Source organism: Salvelinus namaycush, chromosome 35 (assembly GCF_016432855.1).
Source record: "Salvelinus namaycush isolate Seneca chromosome 35, SaNama_1.0, whole genome shotgun sequence".
NCBI classification, from domain to species: Eukaryota; Metazoa; Chordata; class Actinopteri; order Salmoniformes; family Salmonidae; genus Salvelinus; species Salvelinus namaycush.
The window spans coordinates 17314573-17336518 of NC_052341.1; the positions used below are offsets into that span (position 1 = coordinate 17314573).

A 21946-nucleotide genomic window follows, 5' to 3' on the forward strand; every position below is an offset into this window, starting at 1 on the left:
CAACCAAATCACGCTGAGGGCACACAAAAATAGATTCAATGATATACATCTGGTGTAATTATTGGTACCATGATTGTATTCGAAATGTGTAAGTATTTACACGAAGATTGACCACGAAGTTCGCCATTTCCCCCTTCACCAAAATGGGGGATCGGGCAAACAATGCCTGTAGTACCGCGGTCGGCCTGGAACTTCGTCTGCAATGAGAGGGTGCAGTCGTTCTGTGCTGGTTCCCTGAGTTAAGGTTAGGTTTCTGGGAGAGGAAGCTGATCCGAATTGTGGAAACTTCACTACGGCGCAAGGCGACATGGTATCACTGCACGGGAGTTTTCCTACTGCCAGTAAACGTTTGTAGCAGGCGGGTCTAATGGCTGTTACAGGAACATTTCATTGGAAGTTGCGTACTGTGTAGCCTGCCGATTGGAGCAACGTCCTGTGGTCTGGCTGTACCGGAAATGCCTCCATTTATTTAGACAAACAAAGGGCTCTCAAGTCATCTAAAATAGCAATAGCTTATCATATAGACATTCAAATACATTTCATATAGTTTTACATAGGACTATAGACTCGACAAAATAAAAAATGGTCGGGATAGGATTAGCCCACATTTCCCTGATCTTCGTTTTAAGTCAACGTCATGTCGACTCTTACGGTAAGTAATTCTTGCCCTAAAATAGTTGGCTATAAATGTTGTTTGTGATTAATCACTTGGAGCTGATGTTACTGGAAGTATTTAGTACAGTATTCCTGCTTACATTTTTCAACAACATAATGCAGGCTATAGGCCACTGTACAATATGCTAATGTTCTTGGAATTTATATTGCTATTCCAAAAGTATACTTAGTATGAAAATATGTTCTAGGATCTCTTGGCGTAACTGCTAAGGTGTTGGGGTTGACAGTAGCTGGACCTGTGTTCGAGTCCCGGTCGAGGCTACCCCCCGAATTCGCTACAATATTGTCAGTCCATGTGTTTTCTTTTATTCAGGCGGTGGACTGATACACATACCGTTGGCCTTAAAGTAGTCAGTTGTTGTCAATAAATAAGGTGCTAGTTTGCAATAAGTGGTGAGCACTGTTTATTGTCAGTTGGTTTTGCATTATATTTGTATGCCAGTAGCCCAAGTCAAGTTTGTTGTTCCTTCAACCTCAGTGGGGAATTCACTGTAGATTTCACACTTACACCACAGAGAAACATACAGTTACAGTAGACCTCTCTGTGGTCTGACACCTCTGTGATCTGACACCTCTGTGATCTGACACATGTCTAACTTCATGTGTGGGTTATTACTGTGCCCTCAGTGGTTTTTATGGAGTGGTCTAGTCTAGAGTGTTGTGCTCCACAGAACAGAGGATATTGCCTTTCTCCACTCTAAAGTAACATTTATGTTATGAAACTAAATCCGGAAGTGTATTTCCTCAAAACAGCACAGATGCTATGTGAGGAAATGTTCAATCGTTTGTACGTGCACTACATACCATACATAATGGCCCACTGAAACATGAGTAATTCTTCTGCAATTCATTTATTAAAAACATTTTGTTATATCCAACATCCAATTATCCCCTGACAATGAGACCAGTTCCTTTCTGACTAAATACAGGCTGATATTTTCACCTTCCTCAGCTAATAGTGCCAGGCTTCTACTGCAAGTGAGATGTTTTCTTCCCTGCAATCACTTACTATACCATATGTTGTGCTGGAGATTTATCAGGTTGTTTAACTTGCACACAATGCAGCCCATATCTTGAATATTTCCCAGTGAACTTAAAGCTGCACGTAGAAATGTGAGTTATAGATCTGTCATTCTCATTGAAAGCATATGGGGCGGCAGGTAGCCTAGTGGTTAGAGCATTGGGCCAGTAACCGAAAGGTTTCTAGTTTGAATCCCCTGTCGTTCTGCCCCTGAACAAGGCAGTTAATTAACCCACTGTTCCTAGGCTGTCATTATAAATAAGAATTTGTTCTTAACTGACTTGCCTAGTTAAATAAAGGTTAAAAAAATACACTGAGTTTACAAAACATTAAGAACATCTGCTCTTTCCTTGACAGTCTGACCAGCTGAATCCAGATGAAAGCTATGATCCTTTATTGATGTCACTTGTTAAATCCACTTCAGTCAGTGCCAATGAAGGGGAGGAGACAGGTTAAAGAAGGATTTTTAAGCCTTGAGACAATTGAGACATGGATTATGTGTGCCATTCAGGCAATATATAAGATTTAAGTACCTTTGAACAGGGTATTGACACAAACCAGGCACACCGGTTTGTGTCAAGAACTGCAATGCTGCTTTGTTTATCACAGTTTCCTCTGTGTATCAAGAATGGTCCACCACCCAAAGGACATACAGCCAACTTGTCACAAGTGTGGGAAGCATTGGAGTCAACATGGGTCAGCATCCTTGTGGAACACTTTCGACACCTTGTAGAGTCCATGCCATGACAAATTGAGCCTGTTCTGAGGGCAAAAGGGGGGGTGCAACTAAATATTAGGAAGGTGTTCCTAATGTTTGGTATACTCAGTGTACATGCTATTATCTATGTCTATAACGTACTAGTATTAACAGAATATATATCCTAAACAATGCAGATGGCACACAGCATAAATGAGCGATGCATGACTGGCTAAATAACTACACTGCCTTAGCAACACACAATTAAAGAGCAATGTCATGTACAATACTTACACTTAGATGCACACGCTAACACAAGTACCGATAAACTTGAGGTACAGTTCAACGAGTCCAGTCACTTCTGACCGAGATCTCACTCAGAAGACAGGAGCGGGGTTCAGTGAGGTGCATGGGGAATGACAGACTGTGATTGGCTGATACAAGTGGGGTTTCTTATAGCTACCACTAATGAGAAAATAAGGGGTGTTGGCTCAGTTTCTGTCACAACACTGATTGTACAGATTAGATTACATCCATGGTTGTGACTATTGAGACTGATCACGGTCCTGTTATGTTTGGAAATTAATACTGTTTGTCTTGTCTTCCCAGTTGTAGGCCTAGGCCTACAGTATATGGTGTTTCTGTTGTTGAAGTGAAAGCATTGCAAATGTATCAGTGGAATCACTGTCAAGTGAACTGCAAAGACAAGATGTCAGGAGCAATTCAGAAAATAACTGAATATACTGGGGTGCAATTTTGTATACAAAATCATTTAATGTATCAGTTTTTGTGCATTTGTGAAATCGGCAGGACATTTCAATATTTACCTTGGGGTATGTGCTGTAGTGGTCTACATCCTGATTTGTTGATAGGCTTTTGATTCAGAAGACAGGACGGTGAACAGACCATGACTCCTCATAGTGTGTGTTTAAGACACCTTCAATAGAGTATACTGGTTTTGCAAGTATTTGGATAAACTGAAAAGCTAATGATATCATTACTATCACAAACTATGCAATTAATATTTGGTGCCCTTCATCATCTCAAAAAGCCCAAAGCAGCTGTATTCGATGTCTTAAAGTATGACAGAATGCAGAATAGTTATAATAGATGTCATAAATGATATAGAGCGTATTCTTGTGTGTTAAGATGTTCATGGTAGGCCTGAAGGCCAATCAAGATTGATTAAATGAAATCATCTTTATCTTTATTAAGTCTCGTGACTTTACTTTCATTAATCTAATTACTGTTACTTATCTAATCAACTAACTATATTTAATTGTTACCCGATTTTAAATTAATCATGTAACAATTAACTCATTAGGAATTGGGGCACCACGAGAGCCGTTCTTTAAAGAGCCCGAATTAAACTCTAAAGGTCTTAACCTATCACATCCATAAAGTCAACTTATTAATCATAACCACGCATCATATTCATTCTGAACAGTCTTAACCTCCTGCATCTGCAAAAACCCCAGCCTTACTTAAGATTCAGTACTACACAAATTGGTTTAATTATTTATTTGCTAGCTAACTAAATGGTAACACAGGATAAACATGCACACTTAATACATTAGAAACAGGTCCCTAGCGGACTGACACAATATGGCAGCTTGTTACAAAAGACATGGAGAGGGCGAGAGAGAGAGAGAGAGAGAGAGAGAGGGACAGAGACATAACACTTTGCTACATTTAGAAACTACTCTCACAGTAATCATATACTTTACACACGCACCGCCGCCCGTTTGGAGTAAGAAATCATTAATGTATTTACGTGTAAATGTCTTGGTTCGCCATGTATCTCTGTCGGAACCAGGCCGCCTTGGAAAGGTAATTGGGCCTTTTTGCGGCAAGCTTGTAAGGCTCTGTTATGAGAATTTAGTTCTCAGTTGTTCATAATACCCAATTGAATTAATTACTCAGCCTGAAACCCAGAATTTGTAAGAAACTGGTTGAAATGATTCAGACGGAGGCCCAGTCACAATAGTCAGAAAATGTATTTACGAGAGCGCTCTGCTGTGCATATACAAAGATGTTATTTTTATACCATTCCTACGCACATACATACACACTAAACTTTGGATTCTCTCCTGGAGTCTCACCAAAGTTTATTACCACACAGCTGACAGTTCCAGTCCCCTCCAGATACGGGAAATCTGGAGGGGCTCTCCATGTCTTCATCTTATCTCCCCAGAGTTATAGCCGGGTCGGTTCAAACATAGTTTAATGATCCACTTTGTTTTCTTTAGGCACACACATACCTTCCTCTCTTCCCATGTACATGCTACATAACCTCTTTCTTATTAACTAACATTATTTATCAATACAGGAAAAACAGGGTAGAATTCAATTAGTTATAGTTAAATGTATACATCATTTAGTCATTATTCATAAAATCCATAACAGGCTCTGATTGTCCAAAATAGGTTCCCCACCCGTCTCCTACTGTTGCTCTCCTCTGCCGTCGCCCGGCATCCGGCGACCCGTTGTGTAGTCCTGAACAGAACTACAGAGCTCATTATACTTCCACTTTCTCTGGAAGATAATTATTTTAAGATAGGCTAGACAGCCGTGTCAATGGTTCTCAGTGGGGTGATGAGAGTAGCGTACTACGGTGATTTGAGAAGAGTAGTAGAATTGTCCCACTTAAATGTGCTTTTCTAGATACTTTACTTAGGACAACTAATCAGCCGTACCAGTGATTGTCCGGGAGGTGACTTCATCGTCTCTACCCCGCGTTGAGATTTCAGATTTTGAACCACTTTGGACGTGAGCTGCCTCTCAATGCCTCTCTGGTCTGATATGTTAATTCTTAACCTATCGTTTTATACAGTTTGTTCAAAAGGGGCGGGTCTTGAGGCTGACATGCTCTCTGACCTCACTCAAGTGGGCGGTGACTACTTACTTGTACAAAGTCATCGAAACAATTTCCTCTTATAGTTTCTAAGATCACATCCCTCTCAAAAACACTTTCAGAATTTTAAATATTTCATACACAACGTAGAAGATAACTTCATACATGTAGTGTATACTTTTCAAGTTACAGTATTTCCTTTAACATTTTTAATGACATCACAAAATAACAACCAAAATAACATTATTATTCTTTAGATCGCCTTTAACCATTCCCCACGCTCTGTTAGAAATATTGTTCCTGTATTCGCTTTAGAACGTGTAGAGTTTTTAACTCAACAATGAAATTAAACACAGACTACCCTTGCTAATCAGGAGACTATCGGGAATGTTTTGGTGGACTGTCAATACAATTGCTCCACCAGGACCTGGTATGATCAAGTTTGTAGCATGGCTAGCATGGATGGCTCTGATTATGCACTGTCAGCTTGCAGTCAAAGCTACAAAACACTTTTGGAGCTAACTAGTGCTTTCAAATTGTATTCTGATGTTGACAGCAGGTGATAGTTATATTCATTACATAGCTCACTCAGCTAGATAACATACAGTACCAGTCAAATGTTTAGACACACCTACAGTTGAAGTCGGAAGTTTACATACACTTAGGTTGGAGTCATTAAAAATTGTTTTTCAACCACTCCACAAATTTCTTGTTAACAAACTATAGTTTTGGCAAGTCGGTTAGGACATCTACTTTGTGCATGACACAAGTCATTTTTCTAAAAATTGTTTACAGACAGATTATTTCACTTATAATTCACTGTATCACAATTCCAGTGGGTCAGAAGTTGACTCTGCCTTTAAACAGCTTGGTATATTCCAGAAAATTATGTCATGGCTTTAGAAGCTTCTGATAGGCTAATTGACATGATGTGTGTCAATTGGATATGTACCTGTGGATGTATTTCAAGGTCTACCTTCAAACGCAGTGCCTCTTTGCTTGACATCATGGGAAAATGAAAAGAAATCAGCCAAGACCTCAGAAAAAAATTTGTAGAACTCCACAAGTCTGGTTCATCCTTGGGAGCATTTTCCAAATGCCTGAAGGTACCACATTCATCTGTACAAACAATAGTACGCAAGAATAAACACCATGGGAACACGCAGCCGTCATACCGCTCAGGAAGGAGTCTCCTAGAGATTGACGTACTTTGGTGCGAAAAGTGCAAATCAATCCCAGAACAACAGCAAAGGCCCTTGTGAAGATGCTGGAGGAAACAGGTACAACAATATCTATATCCACAGTGAAATGAGCCCTATATCGACATAACCTGAAAGGCCGCTCAGCAAGGAAGAACCCACCGCTCCAAAACCGCCATAAAAAATCCAGACTATGGTTTGCAACTGCACATGGGGAAAAATATTGTACTTTTTGGAGAAACGTCCTCTGGTCTGATGAAACAAAAATAGAACTGTTTGGCCATAATGACCATCGTTATGTTTGGAGGAAAAAGGGGGAGGCTTGCAAGCCGAAGAACACCATTCCAACCGTGAAGCACGGGGGTGGCAGCATCATGTTGTGGGGGTGCTTTGCTGCAGGAGGGACTGGTGCACTTCACAAAATAGATGGCATCATGAGGAAAGAAAATTCTGTGGATATATTGAAGCAACAGCTCAAGACATCAGTCCGGAAGTTAAAGCTTGGTCGCAAATGGGGCTTCCAAATGGACAATGACCCCAAGCATACTTCCAAAGTTGTGGCAAAATGGCTTAAGGACAACAAAGTCAAGGTATTGGAGTGGCCATCACAAAGCCCTGACCTCAATCCTATAGCAAATGTGTGGGCAGAACTGAAAAAGCGTGTGCGAGCAAGGAGGCCTACAATCCTGACTCAGTTACACCAGTTTTGTAAGGAGGAATGGGCCAAAACTCACCCAACTTATTGTGGCAAGCTTGTGGAAGGCTCCCCAAAACATTTGACCCAAGTTAAACAATTTAAAGGCAATGCTACCAAATACTAATTGAGTGTATGTAAACGTCTGACCCACTGGGAATGTGATGAAAGAAATGAAAGCTGAAATAAATCATTCTCTCTACTATTATTCTGACATTTCACATTCTTAAAATAAATGGATGATCCTAACTGACCTTAGACAGGGAATTTTTACAAGGATTAAATGTCAGGAATTGTGAAAAACTGAGTTTAAATGTATTTGGCTAAGGTGTATGTAAACTTCCAACTTCAACTGTACTCATTCAAGGGTTTTTCTTTATTTTTACTATTTTCTACATTGTAGAATAATAGTGAAGACATCCAAACTATCAAATAGCACATATGGAATCATGTAGTAACCAAAAAATTGTTAAACATTTGAGATTCTTCAAAGTATCCACCCTTTGTCTTGATGATAGCTTTGCACACTCTTGGCATACTCTCAACCAGCTTCACACGGTAGTCACGTGGAATGCATTTCAATTAACAGCTGTTTCTTGTTATTTTGTGGAATTTCTTTCCTTCTTAATGTGTTTGAGCCAATTAGTTGAGTTGTGACAAGGTAAGGGTGTTATACAGAAGATAGCCCTATTTAGTAAAAGACCAAGTCCATACTATGGCAAGAACAGCTCAAATAAGCAAAGAGAAACGACAGTCAATCATTACTTTAACTTCTTATGGCTGAGATCCAGTTAACGGGATCGACTTGACAACAGCCAGTGAAAGTGCAGGGCGCCAAATTCAAACAACAGAAATCTCATAATTAAAATTCCTCAAACATACAAGTATTTTACACCATTTTAAAGATAAACTTGTTCTAAATCCAGCCACAGTGTCCGATTTCAAAAAGGCTTTACGATGAAAGCACACCAAACGATTATGTTAGGTCAGTACCTAGTCACAGAAAAACACAGCCATTTTTCCAGCCAAAGAGAGGAGTCACAAAAAGCCTAAATAGAGATAAAATTAATCACTAAACTTTGATGATCTTCATCAGATGACACTCATAGGACTTCATGTTACACAATACATGTATGTCTTGTTCGATAAAGTTCATATTTATATCCAAAAATCTTAGTTTACATTGGTGCGTTATGTTCAGTAATGTTTTGCCTACAAAACATCCAGTGATTTTGCAGAGAGCCACATCAATTTACAGAAATACTCATAATAAACATTGATAAAAGATACAAGTATTACACATGGAACTTTAGATAAACTTCTCCTTAATGCAACCGCTTTGTCAGATTTCAAAAAAACTTTACGGAAAAAGCACACCATGCAATAATCTGAGTACAGCGCTCAGAGCCCAAACAGGTCATACAGATATCCGCCATGTTGTGGAGTCAACAGAAGTCAGAAATAGTATTATAAATATTCACTTTGATGATCTTCATCAGAATGCACTCCCAGGAATCCCAGTTCCACAATAAATGTTTGTTTTGTTCGATAACGTCCATAATTTATGTCCAAATACCTGTTCGCGCGTTTAGTTCCAAAGCAGGTCAGACAAAGTCAAAAAATTCCATTACAGTTCGTAGAAACATGTCAAACGATGTATAGAATCAATCTTTAGGATGTTTTTAACATAAATCTTCAATACTGTTTCAACCGGAGAATTCCTTTGTCTTCAGAAATGTGATGGAACGCAGGTCGCTCTCACGGGAGAACGCGTGGTCAGCTCATGCCAGACACCTGACTCAAAGAGCTCTCCTTCCCTCATTCTTCACAGTAGAAGCATCAACCAAGGTTCTAAAGACTGTTGACATCCAGTGGAAGCCTCAGGAAGTGCAATATGACCCCAAAGACACTGTATATTGGATAGGCAAACCTACAAACCTCAGATTTCCCCCTTCCTGGTTGGATTTCTTCTCAGGTTTTTGCCTGCCATATGAGTTCTGTTATACTCACAGACATCATTCAAACAGTTTTAGAGACTTCAGAGTGTTTTCTATCCAAATATACTAATCATATGCATATCTTAGCTTCTGGGACTGAGTAGCAGGCAGTTTACTCTGGGCACCTTATTCATCCAAGCTACTCAATACTGCCCCCAATCATAAGAAGTTAAGACATGAACGGCAGTCAATACGGAAAATGTCAAGAACTTGAAGTTTCTTCAAGTGCAGTCGCAAAAACCATCAAGCGCTATGATGAAACTGGCTCTCATGAGAAACTCCACAGGAATGGAAGACCCAGAGTTACCTCTGCTGCAGAGAATAAGTTCATTAGAGTTACCAGCCTCAGAAATTGCAGCCCAAATAAATGCTTCAGAGTTCAAGTAACAGACACATTTCAACATCAACTGTTCAGAGGAGACTGCGTGAATCAAGCCTTCATGGTCGATATTGCTGCAAAGAAACCACTACTAAAGGACACCAATAAGAAGAAGTGACTTGCTTGGGCCAAGAAACACGAGCAATGGACATTAGATTGGTGGAAATCTGTCATTTGGTCTGATGGGTCCAAATTTGAGATTTTGGGTTCCAACCACCGCGTGTTTGTGAGACTCAGAGTAGGTGAACGGATTATCTCTGCATGTGTGGTTCCCACGGTGAAGCATGGAGTAGGAGGTATAATGGTGTGGGGGTGCTTTACTGGTTACACTGTCAGTAATTTATTTAGAATTCAAGGCACACTTAACCAGCATGGCTACCACAGCATTCTGCAGTGATACACCATCGCATCTGGTTTGCACTTAGTTCCACTATCATTTGTTTTTCAACAGGACAATGACACAACACACCTCCAGGCTGTGTAAAAGCTATTTGACCAAGAAGGAGAGTGATGGAGTGCAGCATCAGATGACCTGGCCTCCACAATCACCTGACCTCAACCCATTTGAGATGGTTTGGGATGAGTTGGACCTCAGAGTGAAGGAAAAGCAGCCAACAAGTGCTCAGCACAAGTGGGAACTCCTTCAAGACTGTTGTAAAAGCATTCCTCATTAAGCTGGTTGAGAGAATGCTAAGAGTGTGCAAAGCTGTCATCAAGGCAAAGGGTGGCTACTTTGAAGAATCTAAAATATAAACTATATTTTGATTTGTTCAACACTTTTTTGGCTACAACATTATTCCATATACAGTGGGGCAAAAAAGTATTTAGTCAGCCACCAATTGTGCAAGTTCTCCCACTTAAAAAGATGAGTGGCCTGTAATTTTCATCATAGGTACACTACAACTATGACAGACAAAATGAGAGAAAAAAAATCCCGAAAATCACATTGTAGGATTTTTAATGAATTTATTTGCAAATTATGGTGGAAAATAAATATTTGGTCACCTACAAACAAGCAAGATTTCTGGCTCTCACAGACCTGTAACTTCTTCTTCTGTAAGAGGCTCCTCTGTCCTCCACTCGTTACCTGTATTAATGGCCCCTGTTTGAACTTGTTATCAGTATAAAAGACACCTGTCCACAACCTCAAACAGTCACACTCCAAACTCCACTATGGCCAAGACCAAAGAGCTGTCAAAGGACACCAGAAACAAAATTGTAGACCTGCACCAGGCTGGGAAGAATGAATCTGCAATAGGTAAGCAGCTTGGTTTGAAGAAATCAACTGTGGGAGCAATTATTAGGAAATGGAAGACATACAAGACCACTGATAATCTCCCTCGATCTGGGGCTCCACGCAAGATCTCACCCCGTGGGGTCAAAATGATCACAAGAACGGTGAGCAAAAATCCCAGAACCACACGGGGGGACCTAGTGAATGACCTGCAGAGAGCTGGGACCAAAGTAACAAAGCCTACCATCAGTAACACACTACGCCGCCAGGGACTCAAATCCTGCAGTGCCAGACGTGTCCCCATGCTTAAGCCAGTACATGTCCAGGCCCGTCTGAAGTTTGCTAGAGAGCATTTGGATGATCCAGAAGAAGATTGGGAGAATGTCATATGGTCAGATGAAACCAAAATATAACTTTTTGGTAAAAACTCAACTCGTCGTGTTTGGAGGACAAAGAATGCTGAGTTGCATCCAAAGAACACCATACCTACTGTGAAGCATGGGGGTGGAAACATCATGCTTTGGGGCTGTTTTTCTGCAAAGGGACCAGGACGACTGATCCGTGTAAAGGAAAGAATGAATGGGACCATGTATCGTGAGATTTTGAGTGAAAACCTCCTTCCATCAGCAAGGGCATTGAAGATGAAACGTGGCTGGGTCTTTCAGCATGACAATGATCCCAAACACACCACCCGGGCAACGAAGGAGTGGCTTCGTAAGAAGCATTTCAAGGTCCTGGAGTGGCCTAGCCAGTCTCCAGATCTCAACCCCATAGAAAATCTTTGGAGGGAGTTGAAAGTCCGTGTTGCCCAGCAACAGCCCCAAAACATCACTGCTCTAGAGGAGATCTGCATGGAGGAATGGGCCAAAATACCAGCAACAGTGTGTGAAAACCTTGTGAAGACTTACAGAAAACGTTTGACCTCTGTCATTGCCAAAAAAGGGTATATAACAAAGTATTGAGAAACTTTTGTTATTGACCAAATATTTATTTTCCACCATAATTTGCAAATAAATTCATAAAAAATCCTACAATGTGATTTTCTGGATTTTTTTTCTCATTTTGTCTGTCATAGTTGAAGTTTACCTATGATGAAAATTACAGGCCTCTCTCATCTTTTTAAGTGGGAGAACTTGCACAATTGGTGGCTGACTAAATACTTTTTTGCCCCACTGTATGTTATATCATAGTTTTAATGTATTTACTATTATTCTACAATGTAAAAAATAGTAAAAATGAAAATAAAAGAAACCCTTGAATGAGTAGGTGTGTCCAAACTTTTGACTGGTACTGTACATTTAGAGAAAACAAGTTATATTAACTGGCTAGCTAGCTAGCTAGCGTTAGCAGCATTTCAATGGTGGCCAACGATACTGAGAGCTAGCAAATAATAATTTGTAGTATAATTTAAAGTATAATTTAAGAATCGAAAAATACTCAATTTCAGGAATCACTGTCGCATGTACCCCTGGTGCACTGTTAAATCATTTAGCCATTAATTTGTTGTCTTTTTTAAAAGAAAACTCTACTTTTGCCATTGGCTTCCATTCTTTTTTAAACGAGAGCTTGTCCAAGGATGTCAGACACGAGCTTGGTTAGAGACGGTTGCTATCCAACGGAGCACTGCAATTGGTTGCCCAATATTCTAGGGCAGACCTTGGCAATGGGTCAATTGGAATTAATGGCAGTAGAGGCATATTGCTGATTTTATTTTTGCAGGAAAATTAAAGTAAGGCATGTGATATCAGAAATGTTGTAATAGAGTGAATGTCAGTATACAGTATCAGTTCTCTGTTTGACAAGTAGTATGGAGCTGCAGCTTGCAGTATTGCTTTTTCAACATTTGTAATGTATTCCATGTGAATATGGTGATGTTTTCCCCCCCATTTAGATCAATTAACCATCTAAATAGTTTGTAATTATTTGCAAAAAAATTTTGTGAAAGTACCAGGTTTTGCCCACTAGATGCTACTGTTCCTGGTACTGCCAGAATGTTATTTTATCCATTTTGCTGGTTTATTAAATTAATCACAACATTCTTTTTGTGACAACCCTAATAAAATAATACAATTATAAACCATTACATGGCAGTCATATGTTTTTCAATAAAATTATTAGAATCTCAATATGTGATTAGGGACATTTACCCAACCCAACTCAATAACATTATTACCATTGCAAAACACCATTCAGTGTTTAAAAAAAAAACTTTTACCATTGAAACCATTAGAACTGCTGTAGCCTAATGGTTTGCTTGTTCACCTGGAAGGGTCTAGCTAATCTAGACCTTTTTGAAGAGAATAAACCACACACTCGAGGGCCGTTTCCTGGACACAAATTAAGCCTAAAAGAATTACAAACTGAATTGCTTTCAGTAGGACTGGCTAAAATTGTGAGGATGACCATACAATCTATTTTCATCATGAGCAAAAGCTATTGGTTTTCTACCCAAATTTGATTAATTTAATAAACACAAGAGACCAGCCACATGGGCATCTAGTGGGCAAAACTTTGTAATTTCACACTAATTTATGGTAAATAATTCAAGCAACTTCAGAGGCTAATTACTTTGAACAGGAGGGAAAAAATATCACCATATTCACAGATCTCTAATGGATGAATTACAAAGGATGGCTGTTTGGGTGGGGTGTGGAGGGTACGTGGGTGGCTTTTGATCAGTTTATTGGATTCTTCATGCCTTACTCATTGTTAGTAAAACTTATGGTCCAAATCGGATGTTAGATACTACATTTATTAAAGATTATATGAAACATATAAATTAAAATGGCCAATTTGGGTGCAATCAATTGGCCTAATTTCTCAGAGATCAAATTATAGGAATTCTAATTTTCTGTTTCTAACTACAGAAAGGATTTCAGAACAATCTGAGATGGTGTGTGTCAATCCTCTTTCTTGTGCTTTTTGAGGTGTAATGACTCATCTGTATTCTTCAGATACTGTTTACAGCAGGGTTCCGCAATAGGTGGCCTGCGGGACAAATTATTTGACCCCCCCCAAGTTTTCTGAGCAAAAATAATAATAATAATAATAATACAAAAATAATAATAATGAATAACAATGTTTTGTTATTGGACATAAGACTGTAAAATCACCAATTTAGGAAATCTGTTCCCAAGTATCCCCACGCATAAGTAGAGAGGCATATGTGATTGTATCCCAATGTAATCCAGGTTTGAATCATGATTCTGTTTTTGTTAAATAATGTATCTGTTTTTTTGTGTTCTTGAGGTCAATTTGCAGTCTACAAATTATTTATAACTATGTTCTGGTCCCCTTAACATCCGCTCAAGAAAACATTGGCCCACCGCTGACTGTAATTGGGGACCCCTGGTATACAGGTTATTGTTTCAACATCACTTGGATAGATTTAATTGCTAGTATGTTATGCTGTTAGATATATTATAAACTGGGTGGTTCCAGCCCTGAATGCTGATTGGCTCCCAATTACCTTTCCTTCTTACATCAGCTGATATCTCAAAGTGCTGTACAGAAACCCAGCCTAAAACACCAAACAGCAAGCAATGCAGGTGTAGAAGCACGGTGGCTAGGAAAAACTCCCTAGAAAGGCCAGAACCTAGGAAGAAACCTAGAGAGGAACCAGGCTATGAGGGGTGGCCAGTCCTCTTCTGGCTGTGCTGGGTGGAGATTATAACAGAACATGGCCAAGATGTTCAAATATGACCAACAGGGTCAAATAATAATAATCACAGTGGTTGTCGAGGGTGCAACAGGTCAGCACCTCAGGAGTAAATGTCAGTTGGCTTTTCGTAGCCGATCACATTCAGAGTATCTCTACCGCTCCTGCTGTCTCTAGAGAGTTGACTGCAAGGAGTCATCAGGCCAGGTAGTCCTGAGTGTGAATGTGTAAGAGAGTGAGAGATAGAACTTAAATTCACACAGGACAAGACCGGAGAAATACTCCAGATATAACATATAACATAGCCCCCCGACACATAAAATACTGGAGGCTGAGACAGGAGGGGTCGGGAAACACTGTGGCCCCATCCGACGATACCCCCGGACAGGGCCTAACAGGCAGGATATAACCCCACCCACTTTGCCAAAGCACAGCCCCCACACCACTAGAGGGATATCTTAACCACCAACTTACCAGTATATGGCCAATATAGCAAGGCTAATGGCTGGATCCAGGCACTCCGGGATGCGTCGTGCATAAGAACAGCCCTTAGCAGTAGTATATTGGCCATATACCACACCCCCTCGTGCCTTATTGCTTAATTATAGCACAGTTTTAGAAACGGATTCTGACTGACTTTATACTATTTTGTCCTACAGTTCCTCCTCCCGTCAACGTGAGCCTCATGTGCCACAATTTTCACAATGTGATCTATTGGAACTACAGTGAACCATCTTTGCAGCCACAGTTCAATGTGGAAATGACAAGAAAATATTCTGGGTAGGTGCTGCAGCATATTGGTTGCTTAATCTCTCACCAAATAGGGCCTATGTTATCCAATGTAGGTTATATAGCTAGTGAATATTAAGTCTTTCTTGCCACAATTTCAAGTAGAAATTGGAAAATTGACATGCACTGTCAGACCCATACAAATGTAAAGTCCTGTCAACAGTTCTTTGTCAGCTTCTCCATTGTAATTGTGAACTAACATTTCAGTCCAAATCAGAGGTTGCCATTAACCCACAACAATTGTTTTCCTCTATCTTTCAGTGCTGCCTTGGTTTGTTCAAACACTTCCCTCTACCACTGCGATGTCTCCTCATTTACCAAAGTAATACTAGAGGGCTACCGTTTCATATTGACTGCTGTTGTTGGACAGAATACCAATTCCTCCGAAATTTCATTCACCTACGATGATACAGTGTATCCAGACCTGTTGGATGTACAGTGTAAGTTCTCACACTGAGCTAACCAATAGGCAAATTATGGGAACAATGTTATACAGTATGTAGTGATTGACAACTAGAATTGAGGTAGTATCTTGAAAGGGTTTGTAAGTACACTGTATGCACTGCAGCACATGTAGCATTTCTTTGTTGATCTGATCAATGTTCAGAGCCGGGAGATTTTGAACATATTTACTGACCTCAGATTTTTTCACAAAGTAATAGTCTTTTGTGTTTTTTAGGCTCATTGGATTTCCCACCTGTCAACATCTCTGCTGTATCCGATCAAATGATCAAAGTTCAATTCATTCACCCGTTTCACATCTACAAACATGCCATCATCAAAGATGAAAGACCGGATCATAAGGAATTTAATTACATGGTTATCACAGAATATCACTTGGTAAGAACTGACAGAAAATTATGACTTCGAAATGACTGGGGAACACTTGTAGAACACTTGTAGAAGCTGAGTTGAAGTCGAAGTTTACATACATTTAGGTTGGAGTCATAAAATTTGTTTTTCAACCACTCCACAAATTTCTTGTTAACAAACTATAGTTTTGGCAACACCATGGGACCACGCAGCCGTCATACCGCTCAGGAAGGAGACACGTTCTGTCTCCTAGAGATTAACGTACTTTGGTGCGAAAAGTGCAAATCAATCCCAGAACAACAGTAAAGGACCTTGTGAAGATGCAGGAGGAAACAGGTACAAAAGTATCTATATCCACGGTAAAACGAGTCCTATATCGACATAACCTGAAAGGCCGCTCAGCAAGGAAGAAGCCACTGCTCCAAAACCGACATATAAAAGCCAGACTACGGTTTTCAACTGCACATGGGGACAAAGATTGTACTTTTCGGAGAAATTATGAAACAAAAATAGAACTGTTTGGCCATCATTATGTTTGGAGGAAAACGGGGGAGGCTTGCAAGCCGAAGAACACCATCTCAACCGTGAAGCACGGGGTGGAAGCATAACGTTGTGGGGGTGCTTTGCTGCAGGAGGGACTGGTGCACTTCACAAAATAGATGGCATCATGAGGTAGGAAAATTATGTGGATATATTGAAGCAACAGCTCAAGACATCAGTCAGGAAGTTAAAGCTTGGTCGCAAATGGGTCTTCCAAATGGACAATGATCCCAAGCATACTTCAAATTGTGGAAAAAATGGCTTAAGGACAACAAAGTCAAGGTATTGGAGTGGCCATCACAAAGCCCTGACCTCAATCCTATAGAAAATTTGTGGGCAGAACTGAAAAAGCGTGTGCGAGCAAGGAGGCCTACAAACCTGACTCAGTTACACCAGCTCTGTCAGGAGGAATGGGCCAAAATTCATCCAACTTATTGTGGGAAGCTTGTGGAAGGCTACCCAAAACATTTGACCCAAGTTAAACAATTTAAAGGCAATGCTACCAAATACTAATTGAGTGTATGTAAACTTCTGACCCACTGGGAATGTGATGAAAGAAATAAAACCTGAAAGAAATCATTCTCTCTGCTATTATTCTGACATTTCACATTCTTAAAATAGGTGGTGAACCTAACTGACCTTAGACAGGGAATTTTTACTAGGATTAAATGTCAGGAATTGTGAAAAACTGAATTTAAATGTATTTGGTTAAGGTGTATGTAAACTTCCAACTTCAACTGTACCTACCTGCTGCGAATTGTTTTCACTTGCAAGCAAAGCAAGTTTTTCAAAAGGAAACAGATTTATAACCTTCAAATATAAACGTTTGCATATTTATTTTTTATGAACATTGTTATAATATAGCCTAAATACACTGCTCAAAAAATTAAAGGGAACACTTAAACAACACAATGTAACTCCAAGTCAATCACACTTCTGTGAAATCAAACTGTCCACTTAGGAAGCAACACTGATTGACAATAAATTTCACATGCTGTTGTGCAAATGGAATAGACAACAGGTGGAAATTATAGGCAATTAGCAAGACACCCCCAATAAAGGAGTGGTTCTGCAGGTGGTGACCACAGACCAATTCTCAGTTCCTATGCTCCCTGGCTGATGTTTTGGTCACTTTTGAATGCTGGCAGTGCTTTCACTCTAGTGGTAGCATGAGACGGAGTCTACAACCCACACAAGTGGCTCAGGTAGTGCAGCTCATCCAGGATGGCACATCAATGCGAGCTGTGGCAAGAAGGTTTGCTGTGTCTGTCAGCGTAGTGTCCAGAGCATGGAGGCGCTACCAGGAGACAGGCCAGTACATCAGGAGACGGAGGAGGCCGTAGAAGGGCAACAACCCAGCAGCAGGACCGCTACCTCCGCCTTTGTGCAAGGAGGAGCTGGTGGAGCACTGCCAGAGCCCTGCAAAATGACCTCCAGCAGACCACAAACGTGCATGTGTCTGCTCAAACGGTCAGAAACAGACTCCATGAGGGTGGTATGAGGGCCCGACGTCCACATGTGGGGGTTGTGCTTACAGCCCAACACCGTGCAGGACGTTTGGCATTTGCCAGAGAACACCAAGATTGGCAAATTCGCCACTGGCGCCCTGTGCTCTTCACAGATGAAAGCAGGTTCACACTGAGCACATGAGCACATGTGACAGAGTCTGGAGACGCCGTGGAGAACGTTCTGCTGCCTGCAACATCCTCCAGCATGACCGGTTTGGCGGTGGGTCAGTCATGGTGTGGGGTGGCATTTCTTTGGGGGGCCGCACAGCCCTCCATGTGCTCGCCAGAGGTAGCCTGACTGCCATTAGGTACCGAGATGAGATCCTCAGACCCCTTGTGAGACCATATGCTGGTGCGGTTGGCCCTGGGTTCCTCCTAATGCAAGACAATGCTAGACCTCATGTGGCTGGAGTGTGTCAGCAGTTCCTGCAAGAGGAAGGCATTGATGCTATGGACTGGCCCGCCCGTTCCCCAGACCTGAATCCAATTGAGCACATCTGGGACATCATGTCTCGCTCCATCCACCAACGCCACGTTGCACCACAGACTGTCCAGGAGTTGGCGGATGCTTTAGTCCAGGTCTGGGAGGAGATCCCTCAGGAGACCATCCGCCACCTCATCAGGAGCATGCTCAGGCGTTGTAGGGAGGTCATACAGGCACGTGGAGGCCACACACACTACTGAGCCTCATTTTGACTTGTTTTAAGGACATTACATCAAAGTTGGATCAGCCTGTAGTGTGGTTTTCCACTTTAATTTTGAGTGTGACTCCAAATCCAGACCTCCATGGGTTGATAAATTTGATTTCCATTGATCATTTTTGTGTGATTTTGTTGTCAGCACATTCAACTATGTAAAGAAAAAAGTATTTAATAAGAATATTTCATTCATTCAGATCTAGGATGTGTTTTTTAGTGTTCCCTTTATTTTTTTGAGCAGTGTATATTCCTTTTTTTATTTCCCCAGAAACAACACAGCTTTGACTGCTCCTACAAGCAACCCCATGTGTGTGAGGCTGAAATACTAGTCGATGGAGAGATGGATAGGCACTGCATCAAGATCAAAGGAAAAATGAACAATGTTCATGTCTCAGCTCACCAGAACATATGCATTGAGGGGAAGCATGGGGATTCTGGTAAGACACTTAATTTCTCACATGATTGATACATCAAAGTCATATTAGCTCTCAGTACGTCTGTTATCGTTTAGTATACATTGTCTGTAATCATTTGATAAACCACATCTGCTAATATCTGATACGTGCTTTGAAAGTTATATGTGTCTATTGTCATATTATGGCTGATTTGATCAGCAAATGCTCAATTAGGACGCTGTACAGTTTTGAATGTGAAATCAGTTTGACTGTCAGTCTAACTGCTGGACTTGTCCCCTGTAGGTCCTAACTACACTGCCCTCTACATTGTGATCCCTATCGTTGCCATGGTGGTGATTGCGTTCATCATGTGGCTTATATACAGTAAACTGAGAAGTGTCTCATTCCCTCAACCAAAGATTTTGGTGTGTTCAGCCTTTCAACTGTTTGGCCTGCACTGCAGTGGATTTAGTCATAAAGCTACTACATATAGACTAGGTTATAGTCATGCAGAGATAGTTTCAGGAGAGCACTTGGTGGTACATTGTAGAAATGAGGAGTGTCATGTTCCTATTGGAGTTATCAAACTATTGATATGCTACTTTCTGTAAACACTGTCAAAACAATAGCAAATTTAAAAACATATTTCACCCACAGAATGTTTGACTGAATGTTGCATATTCTCCTTCTCTGGTAGGCTTCCGTGCTGTCACATATGAGTTCAGGTGAGTCCCTTATGCACCCTGAAAGAGACATTCTGAGTGAGTTACAAACAGGTGGCTCCCCACTGCTGCAGACCCCCGTGGAATCTTTGCCAAATGACTGTGAGGGTCTCATCAGTACCCCCCAGGAAGAGGTCCTCCGTCTCCCCATTGGACTGAAGGACCAGGAGTGGAGCGGTGGGGAGGTCATGTTGCCTAACGAGGGGTCAGGCTCTTCACTGCAGGTAACGAGAGAGTTGGGACTGGAGGTGAAGAGTGACTTCTCTGAGCTGTCGGACTATGACTGCCCCCATAGACCTGTGATTATTCCTGTGATAGAGGAGATGAGTCCTGGGGACACTGTTACAGGATACAAGATCTGAGTTTCTCTCAAGAGAAAGGATGGTGATTTATTTACATATGCTCAGCTCGTGCATCTACTTAACCGCACCTGAATCTGTTTGGGGGAGAGCAGGGTATTCAGTTTAGTCTTTGATTGGTTGTTCTAGGCCCACAGCCTGGAGTCCTACCAATACTTTTCCTGTTCCTTTAACTATTTAAATGGGCAGCCTATGGTGGAGATGGAGAGGATAATCAGAGGGGTAACCTGGGACTGTTGCTTACTCATGTGAACCAGGGATAGTGAAAACCAAGTGGTCTTGAATGCTGGGAACTGCCCCATTGTAATGTTGAATTTCATTAGACCGAATTAATGCATTTCCGACAGCACATTTGTAAAAATAAAAAGTGTTCCTCTTGTCCATTCTTTTACTGTGCCTACTTGAGTGACATGAATGTTTTCTAAGGTAGCAAGAGAATAAGGGTTGAGAGAGCAGAATGAATGATATTCATTAGGTTATTGTCTTGTGCTGTGTATATTAGTTCTCTTTGCACTTTTTACATGATTGTCATACATGTACAATGTTTCAAAATGTATTATTAGGTCCTATTATATTCAGATGACCAAGTTATACCAATGCAATTGGATTGCTGTGGTGATAATAATGTATGTTGTTATCAGTGCCTTGCTGTTTGCCCTATACCTAATTATTTAGTTTTTAATTGTGTACAATTTTGACACTATACTTTTCATACAGCTAAAATTATATATTAAAAAATGATTAATGTTAAGGATTTTTCTATTTTGTGTGCAAACTAATTCTGTTGTACTTAATGTTTTAAATCACCTTTCCCCAATAATTTCCCTTACCTTTTGTTTTTTTGTATTTTCTTTGCATAATATACAATAAAAAGCTAATTAAATGGATTATTGTAATTACTATGTTAATAAATGCAGATTTGAAAGAGCAAACAAATTGTTATCCTTGCAGGGTAGACTGAAGGACATTTATGTCAATGAAATTCTATTTCATGTCAATTAAATTCTACCGTAAAGCAGTCAGACTCTGCAGATTCTGCATTGCGAAAGAGTCCAATAATGCTGGCCTGCTTCCTACAGAGTTGCACTTAAACAGCATGATGTGCCACACCTGCATGCTATTCAACCGATCACTGCTCGCCCGTCCAGCATCACTACTCTGGACGGCTCTGACTTAGAATACGTGGACAACTACAAATACCTAGGTGTCTGGCTAGACTGTAAACTCTCCTTCCAGACTCACATTAAGCATCTCCAATCCAAAATTAAATCTAGATTCGGCTTCCTATATCGCAACAAAGCATCCTTCACTCATGCTGCAAAACATACCCTCGTAAAACTGACCATCCTACCGATCCTCGACTTTGGATATGTCATCTATAAAATAGCCTCCAACACTCTACTCAGCAAACTGGATACAGTCTATCACAGTGCCATCCGTTTTGTCACCAAAGCCCCATACACTACCCACCATTGCGACCTGTACGCTCTCGTTGGTTGGCCCTTGCTTCATACTCGTCGCCAAACCCACTGGCTACAGGTTATCTACAAGTCTCTGCTAGGTAATGCCCCGCCTTATCTCAGCTCACTGGTCACAATAGCAGCACCCACTCGTAGCACGCGCTCCAGCAGGTATATCTCACTGGTCACCCCCAAAGCCAATTCCTCCTTTGGTCGTCTTTCCTTCCAGTTCTCTGCTGCCAATGACTGGAACG

The 21946-nt window shown here is 40.8% G+C and overlaps 1 protein-coding gene across 1 annotated transcript; it reads left to right on the top strand.

Annotated features, from left to right (window-relative positions):
* The first annotated feature begins 414 nt into the window (after nucleotides 1-414).
* Nucleotides 415-21119, top strand: LOC120029797 (interferon gamma receptor 1-like). The gene is made up of 7 exons (XM_038975069.1): nucleotides 415-652; nucleotides 15068-15188; nucleotides 15459-15637; nucleotides 15877-16037; nucleotides 19025-19193; nucleotides 19455-19576; nucleotides 19849-21119. The coding sequence occupies exons 1-7, from the start codon at nucleotides 583-585 to the stop codon at nucleotides 20233-20235; spliced, it is 1209 nt and encodes a 402-aa protein (XP_038830997.1). The 5' UTR covers nucleotides 415-582; the 3' UTR covers nucleotides 20236-21119.
* The last annotated feature ends 827 nt before the right edge of the window (nucleotides 21120-21946 follow it).